Source organism: Mesitornis unicolor, unplaced genomic scaffold (assembly GCF_000695765.1).
Source record: "Mesitornis unicolor isolate BGI_N332 unplaced genomic scaffold, ASM69576v1 scaffold13057, whole genome shotgun sequence".
NCBI lineage: Eukaryota > Metazoa > Chordata > Aves > Mesitornithiformes > Mesitornithidae > Mesitornis > Mesitornis unicolor.
In genome coordinates, this window is record NW_010194451.1 from 84,215 (window position 1) to 94,944 (window position 10,730).

Genomic DNA, 10,730 nt, shown 5'->3' on the forward strand with positions numbered 1-10,730 from the left:
TGCAGATCCTCAACAACTCCCAAGACAGGCTGCTGCTTTCAAAAGCTAAAAGCTCTTTCCAGTAGCACAGGAATTTAACTTTAGGTGATGCTGGTAAAGACCTTGGATACGTGTGCTTAATTTGCACACTGAAGAATTGATCCTGGAGCATTCTTATCCCTCTAGCACTGATCACAACTGAATAGTTCCTTAGCTCACTAAAGACTGAAGCAAGGCCTTCTTCAGTTTGACTCCAGCACCCAATAACTTAAGCAGGCCATCAGTGAAGTGCCGGTTCTGACCCAACATTTCCCTCTCTGAGAACAACTGCATTAATCGCTGCTTTCCAAAACATTGAGGAGACCAGGACTGGTGCTCACAACCAATAAGCAAGTGCTATCAGCAGACTGCCACCTTTAAATATAGGCGATCTCTGTACTTGCCTTGGTGGTTTTGACTTTATTTCCACTGCTGCAAGACCAACCTGAATAGTCTGGTAGCACTTTACAGTCCTCTCCATCCAAACAGGGGTTCATATGACACCACCACTTCTGCAGAACAATGGAAGCTAAAATAAAAGAAATAAAAAGAGAAACAGAATATATACTTTTGTATTGCTGTTGGTTTTAGCAGCGAGGTTATCTGTGCAATATTAAATAATTTGATTTCAAAAGGATGAACCAACAGCTACTGTTTTAATAGCAAAAACCCTGTGTTTGTGGTAAGACGTGGCTAAAAAACTTCATCAGCACACAGAAGGGTAAATGCCATATGCAAATAGTGAAGACAGGCAAGCGCCACCAGAGACAGGCTCCAACATTTGAATTCACCTCTGGAAGTGCCTTTCCATCTCCAGCGACTACAAAGATGACTTGCCTCCTTCATTTACATGCTTCAGACAAGTACCTGCTGTAAGGCGGAATGAAACTAAGGCTCCTTGTTTAACCCAGATATGCATATGCGAGGCTGGATGAAGAAATGCCAGTTTCTCCCTTCACTAGGTGAGAAAATAGAATTGCACAGAGATGTAAGCATGTGAGGTCTGTCAGCAAATAGTGCAGATAAGAGTGTGGAAACCACTGGAAAGCATTAGAATATTAACTGAAAATCTACTTGCAGTTGCACCGCCAGGTTTGCAGTATGTTCTGGAAGACTACAGTAGTACACCTTAATTATGCAAATTTATTAATTTTCTACTCTTAAGCCAATTTCCATTAATAAGACCACACTTGTTATTTTCACAAATGCAGCCATGACTTTATAATACTGCAGTTAACAACAGATAGACTGTTTCCACAAACACCTGCAAACATCTGCGTGCATTTCTCAGTTTTGCATTTTTTCGTGGGATTCATCAAATCCCAGAAAATTGTTATGAAATACATCAGATCACAATCTAATGTAATCTAAATTGGATTTCAAAATAAAATGTGGCTTAAAATATTGATTTAGTTAGTCCCCATTATGCTACTGTGTGCACGAAATATTGAATTGCATGATACCACATCCAAGAGAGATGAACAAAAATAATTTAGTCTACTTCTTGTAAAGCACTTTTTTTCTCCTTTTAATTTCAAGGTAGATTCCTACTTCTGCAACCTTCAAATTAGGGTGACAAGCAGGCAAGCTGACATCAGGATATTGCTGAAATGTTCATCCAATTACTTTTGTTTTGCACTTTCACTCTAAGCCTGCATGAAAAGCACTATGACAAGTGTACCTCTGGAACACCAGTTTGGCTTTTATAAATCACTCTTTCAATCTCATAAAATTCTAGAATAAATGCATGATCCCTTTCACCAGTTATTTGGATCTGAGACCATTTCCATTGGTGCTGATTGATTGCTGAACAAAACCAGGTGAAACTTGACTGTGCTTCCTACGAGTTGAGGGATCATTTCCACTCACAGGATCACAGAATATGAGGAGTTGGAAGGGACCTGGAAAGCTCCCCCAGTCCAACCCCTGCCAGAGCAGGATCACCAGAGCAGTCACACAGGAACACGGCCAGGGCTTTGGGTGTCTCCAGACAAGGAGACTCCACAACCTCTCTGGGCAGCCTGGGCCATGCTCTGCCACCCTCACACTGACAAAGTTTGTCCTCATCTTCAGCCTGAACCTCCTGTGCTCCAGCTTGCTCCCATTACCCCTTGTCCTGGCATTGGACATCCCAGAGCAGAGCCTGGCTCCTTCCTCCTGACACTCGCCCTTTCCAAATTGATCCCCATGAATGAGGGCACCCCTCAGTCTCCTCTGCTCCAAGCTCAAGAGCCCCAGCTCCCTCAGCCGCTCCTCAGCAGGAGATGTTCCACCCCAGACATATGGCCTAGTCATCTATTTTATCTCTGCTACTTCCTAAATTCTTTTCAATTTCTACACCACATTTATTTCAGGTAAACACAAGCAACTCTAGAAGGCCAGATTCAAGAAGACTGAAAGTGTGTGCGGCAGTTTCTAAGCAAGCAGGAGGCCCTGGTAGCAAGCCAGCTGTGTCTTCAGAGCTCTGCTTCAAAGCCAGCAAGAGCTCTTGGAAGCCCTGGCTACCACAACAGAGCTCTGCACAGTGCTGGTGTGAGCATGGATGGGATGACGTGCTAAGACTTTCCCTGCACATGCTTTCATATACTTAGCGCTATCCTAAAAGCCTAAGTTCCACGTCAGACCTTGAAAACCACCTCCCACTCCCCCATCTCCTGCAGGTACCTATAAACCCTTGTGCCTCAGTTACTCTGAAAGCTCCATAGATCCAGCCTTTTTCATATTGCTTTGGGTGCAAATGCACCAAACATGGCAGGTTTTGTTTATCTAAACAACCTGCATCAACCTGCTCCTAACACCTGATTTTTTTTTAAAAAGACATTAGTTGAGTGGCCAAAAGTGCCACACAGGAGTGGGTGCACACAGTATTCTTGCCTAACTGTGCCCATGCAATTTGTTGGACCATGTGGACCTGAATACAGTGAAACTGGCCCATGATCTGCCATTAAAACAAGCACAGATGAGAATGGGAAGCATTGCTGAGTCAATCTGTAACGCAAATAAGATCCGCAAGTCCTTCAATAGACTGCGCGTTTCACCTTCTATTCATCTCTTGTTTAGACACTTTCCTAGAGAGGAACTCCCACCCTTCTTGACTCTTTCTATTCTGTGCAGATAGCTCTCCTCAGAGTAATAGCAACACTTTGAAATACTTAATACACATCTCATTCCAGTAATTATGAATTACATTCACTTTATATCCAATTTCTTTGTCGTTGTAATGTCCACTCTGCTGGTCTATGTCCTAACTGGCGGTAGCTCTTTGTGTCCAACACACCCCTGAGATTAGTCCATTAAAATTCTCCATCAGAGCCTTAGGCTCATCTTCATAGTTACAGTTCCTTAACTATCGTCCCTGTAGCTGTGCAACTCGCTGGAGGATATAAAGGTCTCCTCTGCTTTTCAGACTGAGGCACTCTTGGAAAGGTTTCAACAGATGACTTTTCTAAGAAACAAGAGCAGCTCTGTCACTCTCATACACAACCACCCTCATGAAGGGAAAGGAGACTGCTTTAGTTTGACATTAGCCAGCTGGTTGCCTGGAAAACAGCCAGAAACCCTGCCAGAAATAAATCTTCTGCTGACATCGCTCCCTAGATAACACGACTCCATGGAAACAGTAGATTCGTAGAGAGTAAAGCCAAAAGGTGTCAATACATCATCTCATCTTGCCTCATGCGATTCACTGTGTTGTGCCCCTAGTTGTGTTTGGCTGCACAGTGTCTTCCATGCCAATCTGGAACCGGTGAAGAAAGAAACTTCTCCCGTTGCCACTTTTCCTGACAGTTAAACCATCTCAGCACAAAACACACGGCCTTAGTTGTCTTCCTTTTCCCATCTTTCCTGTCATTCTCTCTTCTTGTGCATTACAGCACCCGTTAGCAATCAGCATTTTCTCCCTATGAAGGTATCGAACATGCTGCAATCCAGTAACTTTACAATCTTCTCCTGATAAGCTGAGCTGTTAAACTTCTTCAGTGTCATTTGTCTTTATTAATGCAGTTACTCCAAACAGGTTCCACTTCCTGTGAGTAGGACTATGCCATGAGACTCCCTTGGGCTCATCACAAATCACTCCTTCACCCCACCGGATGAAACCCATACCCAGTTTTGTCAGGAGAGTTTCTATATTTGTTTTCAGGTCACTGCTGGAAATGTTGCGGTGTCAGGTGCAGAGCTGAGCCCTGAGAAATCCCGGGAGGTGCGTGCCATTTGCCTACCACTTCCCACTGATGACTCTGGGGAGCGATGTGTTCTGGAGGTACGCTAGATAACTGACACTGAGCAGTGCACACAATGGCATATGGTTCAAAATTAAATAGCTTGCAAAAAAATAGGACTGAAATCCTCAGAAGTATTTAGTAACAACTCTTCAGTTGAATAAATTACACGTTATCTTCCAAGGTAACTTGGAAAACCTGGGCTTACTTGTATTAAACCCAAAACCAATCTGTATTAATCTCCAAAACTCCTTAGCAAATTAAATGAGTTGTGTCTGGCAAATCTCTTTTTGAAAGCCGTAAACTCCTGTGATCTGTACTCCAGAAATCCCTTGCTAATGGGATCCTATATCAGCTTCTCAGTTACTCACACAAGATTGAGATCAGCCTCAGTTGTCCCTAAGCAACCCTCCTCTCAAAATTGGCACAGTACTCGTGCTTTTCTGCTACACCCCAAGTACTCTGAAATACATTTTGAATTACAAGAACTGATCAGAGATCTATTAAGCAGCTGGTTAGGACTTTAAACTACACAGGGTCAGAATTTATTTGTTTTTTAAAGTTTAATCCCAATAGACATTGGATAGCAACTTCTTTAGTTAGCAATAAGTTAGAAATTACCTTCCCATCCTGTTACTCACCAAAGGAGAACCGAGATCCTGATCCGCCTCAGCACTAACAATGTCAATATTTCATGCATTATGAGCCAATATTTTTTTTAAGGATTTCTGTGTGTTCTACTTGAACAAGAAAATTCCTATTGTCTTTAGTATACACAAATACAGATGTCTTTCCTACTCCACTGGATTAAGCTTTCTTCCATCTAGGTTTTCAGTACACGATTCATTCTGCTGTATATTTCCTTTTATTCTTTGAATACTGACACAGCATTAGCATTCTTTTGAATTCTCAAGTATTCTGAAATCCATTCAAAAACAGTGGGAGGGAAATCTTCTCAGCTATTTCTTCTTTTATCTATTTCCTCTGCAATGATTTTTTGTTTGCTTGTTTCTATATGATCTCTTCCCTTCAGTCTGTAACCCAGACGGGCTTTCAGCCAAAACTGTCTTTTTACTTCATCGTAGCCCTTTGGCCCTACAGAAAATTCTTCCACAATTCTTTAGTTGCTTTCACATTTGTTACAATTTCAGTGTTTCCTCCTCATAAATTCTAGGACTAATAGAATTGCCTGGATGGGAGATTATTTGGCTAGTGATGATTTACTTAAAGCATTTAACGCACTTACCAAAGATCGCCACTCTACAGACAGAACTTACTAATGTTTTATCTGTTAGACAAGCTGAAGGTACTTACTCAAGGATGTTTATTTAGAACATAAAGGATGTTTGTTTAGAAACATAAAGAAAATGGATATAAACACACTCTCATGACTACTTTAAATGTAATTTAGTCATTGACAGAAAAATGGGTTGACCTTTGCTAAGCAAAATTTTCTATAGCTGCAATCATGTAGTATAGATACAACCCAAGGCAGGGTATACAGGCCGTGTGGTACATCCTCTCTGCCTATTTAAATATTTTCTCTCATATTCTCTGCTTTTTTCTGATTTTAGTGGCTCAATTCATGTACAGCAACATTTCTCAAAGTATCAGATGACCCTGTGTTTGGGAGCTCATTATTTGAGCCCCAGGAAAATGAGGGGTGTGTGTGTACAGGAAAACTAGCCTTGTTTTTTTTCTTTGCCAATGCTTGTCAATAGCTTTCTTAACTAAGTTCAAATACACAAATGGTGGAGTTTCTTGCTGGATGCATCCAAACTGCAGTTGCCTAAGTGTGTTATCATGGCCAACGGAAAATAAATATCCTGACCTAAAGAGTTCTTGCCTTGTGCTTTCATCTAGGCTATGACGAGTGATTTTACTGTGCTGGTAAAAACGCTAGGAAGATCTCAGTCTATAACAAACATTGATTTTCACCTTCATATCCTTTTTAAGTGAAGTACTTTTGACTTCTCCTACTACCAATATTTAAAGTTTCTGAGATTAAAGACACCGTAGAAATGCAAAGCACTCTATAAATGTCTGTTAGACCCCACAACACAGTAGTGTTGTACAACATGGAAAAGGACTGATTTGTAGCAATCTTGAGTACTTGAAATTTTCACTTCATGCATTTGCTACATTTAACTAGCTTTTACTTTCCTCTGAGCACCACTTCAACACCTTTTCCTTGGAGCTCACCTTGATCTCTATCATTTTCTGTAACACAAGTACTTAGTTTACTCCTTAGCACATATCATGAGAAAAAATGTCACTTCTATGTGTCGGTGCATGCCTGAATGTAAATTGTGCAATTAGCCATTCTGACTTGGCTTAAATAGGGAACCTTCCTGAAATTTTGGTAGCTGTGAATATTGTTATATGTATTTGCTACTTCTTCGAGCATGGTTTAGTCTTAACATATAGTGCTGCTCCAATGACCTTCTGCTTAAATCTGACCCTGTGTAATTTCTTTAGCATCTGTCAGCCTATTTAAAAATGTAAATATACAGCTGGCCTATGACTGCATCCTAAAAACCATGACGATGGGCTTCAAAAGTCTATTTCATTGCCTACAGATACAAAAGGGCACCATGTCCAATACTCATTGACAAGGAGCTCTATTTGATGAACCAGGGTCTACCCCCCCAGATTAACAAACGAGTTTCCACTGAAACCCAGCAGGATCTAGGACCCAGTAAAATAATAAAACTAGATGTATATATTTAAAATGAAAAAGGCTAATTTTAACTTCTAAATTTAAAAAAAAATCCAAATAGGTAATAGCAGAAAGCTGCTCAAATGTCAAGTTAAAGTCCAGAACAGAGTGGTAAGTAGTTTGTCCAGATTTTGCTGAAGTCACAGACCTTTGCAGTCTCCCATATTCTGTAATATTCTATTTCTTGCAGTAGTCTTAGTTTCTCATGAAGCATCTACAACCTATGACCAGTGTTATGCTTGCCTAGCCTAAAGGAGAGCTAGAATCAGCTCCTTGTTTCCTGGTTTGTTAACACTAACAGAGAAATTAAACCTTCATTTTAAAACAGCAAGAAGCAGCAGACTTCTGTAAAGTCATCACGCAGATCTCGACAAAACTGATTGTTATTATTTAATTATGCAACCAATCATTTATTTTGTCAAGAAAGGAAACCGTAATTACATTCCAATAGCTTTGTAAAGGCTGCTACTCTGCATAGAACATGAAATACATTTGGGGATTGTATTCTCCAGTGGTCTTTTATTGCCCAGGAACAGCTGAAACACTCAAATCCTGAAACGTTCACAGGCAGTGTTCACATAAGAGAGACTGATTTCATCCTATTTGCTATTGTTTTTCAGCCTGAATTATCTTCCTTTTAAGTGTGTGTAAAAAGGCTAAAACCCAAACAGAACATACTTTCTAAATCCAAATAGAACATACATAACCATACCTGCTATGAAAACTACTAAGCTACTTTTACCAAGAATTCCAACAGGTAAAAGCATCCCTAAAAATTGCATAGCCTGACACTATTGGTGAGTGGTACTTTCTGGACACACACTCATGAACATGAACTACGTCATTTTCTTATTTTGCCCAAATACAGTTTAGCCCATAAGTAATTTGAGGGAACAGGCTCCTCAGGGATGCAGCCACAGCACCAAGCCTGTAGGAGCTCAAGGAACACTGGACAATGCTCTTAGTAATTTGATTTAGTTTTAGGTAGTCCTGCAAGGAGCAGGGAGTTGGATTCGATGATCCCTATGGGTCCCTTCCAACTTGAGATAGTCTACAATTTGAGATATGAACTACAGGTACCAACATGGGCACATGATGCATGATCAATAGCACAGAGACAATTGCTGCCCTAATCTAACTGATAACTACTACTGGACAAGGTCTGAAGTTCAATGAAACTACTTTAAAAGACTACTACAAGCCAATTGCTCTAGAAGATCTTTTCTTCTGGTTAGAAAAGTAACTCTGTGCTTTGAGCATGCCTTTCCCTTTAAGCTCAGGGCAAAATATAGGCAAACTAAACAACCCTGCATTGGGTAATAAAGTGCTGGAAAAGAAAATTAAATGTCTATATAAGACCGAAATATGCAAATTCAGTGTAGAAGCCTCCTGAAGGGTGCATAGAGAGTGGGGAAAAAAACCATCTAATACAGAGGCTACGGAAAGATAGTTATCATTTCCGTGCTACAGCGACCCAGTAACACTGACTTCCAGATGCTTCCAGCAAAGCATGTTAAAGCATTACGCTAAGGGGTGAGGGGGAATCAAAGCCTTCCACTTTAGAAACCAAAATCTCACATTTGTAATATTTTGTCATATTTAATTTCAACTATACTTGAAGAAAAACCAGCTACTAAATTCTGTAAACAACTACCTGCAGTGCCATACTGAATTAAGCGTCTATGGTATATACATACATTTATATCCTCCTATCATGGAACGACAGTGTCACCTTTGCAGCCCTTAAGTTAGTTTAAGCAACACCTGACTTTTATTATCTGTTGTATGTAAAAGTATTTCTGCTGTTTGATGTGTTACCTAAAAATACAGAAGGTACTTCTGATTTGACAGGAAAACTACTTAACAAATTGCACAGAGTTGATTGTGTTCCTGAATTGCAAGTCATGAAAAGATTACGCACCCTAAAAAAGTCCACTTTCTTAAATAAGAGGTTCTCAAAACAGATAATAGGTTAAAAAAATCAGACACGTTGCATGTATTTAGAGTTTTATGTTTAAGACCAAATATATCCAAATGTTAGACTGAAAAATGGATTATAAAGCTTTTGTTTCATACTTGTAATGACTGCAATTTTGTGTGAAAAAGAATGAAAACAGGAAGGGTCTTGGTTATGAATTAATGAAATGAGGGATCTGGTAACTGTTTATTAAGTTACCAATGAGAGCAGCAGCCTCTCAAGGGAACAGACTCTGCTGATAGGAAAAGGAAAAAGGGTGACCCACACTGTCTGAACTGCCAGTAAGCCAAAAAGGAAAATGATGAGGGTGAGGTGCAGAGTGAACCCCAGGGAGACAAGTTTTAAGTGGCCTCAGAATGCCTGGTCACCATTACGATCAAGATTTTAGCTTTAATGTATATAAAAAATACTAATTTCAAGTTAATTACACTGCTAAAAGCATGAGGATTGCAACGTTGAGCTCTGTGAGGATTTCAACATCTACCCAGAAAGGTGATGGACTATGGCACCACAGTTTTCCTTCACCAAGTAGGTGACGTAGTTCTGACACTGTGTCCTGTGCAGCAGAATGCTTGCTCTGCTCCCCAGACCCCAATGTATTTGGGGTTACAACACATGGGACATCATTACAGCACTGGTGTCCAGGATAGGAGACCATTAGGCACATAAAATGGTGAAGCATTCCTCCAGAGAACAGTTCTTAAAATCAGATGTCCCAGCACTATCTACATGCCCAGTCTCAAGACTGCATTTATTATGCAGTGAGTTTTTAGCCAAGCTACTAAGTCTGAAGACAACTGGAAGGGTTAATATCATAAATTCAAATTTCTCGGCTTATGCTGTTTTCAAACTAGTTTTAAAGGAGAACTCGTGTGAAAAAATTAAGAAGTTTTATTGGCACAGACATGAAATGGGCAAGTACATATATTAAGAGGATTAATTACACCCAGATTTATGCACAGACTCATTATCATCAATGTGCAGAGATGTTTCCAAAATTAACAAAAGGAAGGATTATGCTTTTGAGGCAGTAGGAAGTCAAACAATCAAGGAGAATAAACTCCTCAAACAATCTTAATGAACCGAGGGTGGGCAGGAGAATGCTTACCTTCCACGCACGAGGGCTGAGCCCTTGTCGTACCAGCCACCTGCCCTGGGAAGCAGGAGCACTTCACCGTTTGCGACCGTTCTTCAATCCGGTTTTTATTGCAGCAACGATGCACTGCCACGACTTCGCACGTCCCTTGCTTGACTTGGTGCTGGCCTAATAATTGAGAGATAAGGGATGGAGAGCAAACCAAAACAAAACAGTGGTGCAGAAAGAAAACGTCAGTTCATGCAGTTCTACAAGATACTCAAACCCAGTTTAAACCCCAGGAAGACAAAGGGGTAAAGCACCTTATAGGATCTGACTGATTCACTAAGTTTATCCTATCCTTACTAATAAAGATTAGTTCATCATAACAAGTCAATTTTTCAATCTGTCTTCCCTGGCCCTAACAAAGCCATGGGAAGAGAAGGAGATTGGAGCAGTCAATTAGATGGATTAGACAAGACGACATGCAGAGACAGAACACACTCCTTCCTCAGCTCCTCGCCTTGTATTAGGTTTTATATTTAATTTTTTTCCTTCATAAAAGGACACAGTAAGGATAATAATTACTATCTTAAATAACAGCGAAACTTTCTAACAACGTGTAAGCACTGCTTGCTATGCCTATCATTGCAGCAAGGATAAGAACCTGTCATAAACAATCCAGTTTTGTCAAAAAAACCAACCAAACAAAAACCCCAA

General features: G+C 40.3%; 1 protein-coding gene across 1 annotated transcript; it reads right to left on the reverse strand.

The window, feature by feature from the left end:
- Positions 1–395: 395 nt before the first annotated feature.
- On the reverse strand, positions 396–10,199 carry FAM19A4 (family with sequence similarity 19 (chemokine (C-C motif)-like), member A4; the record flags this gene model as incomplete). Its single annotated transcript, XM_010187809.1, has 2 exons — positions 396–547; positions 10,044–10,199. Coding segments are annotated over 2 exons (308 nt in total), but the record flags the coding sequence as incomplete, so codon positions are not given.
- Positions 10,200–10,730: the final 531 nt, after the last annotated feature.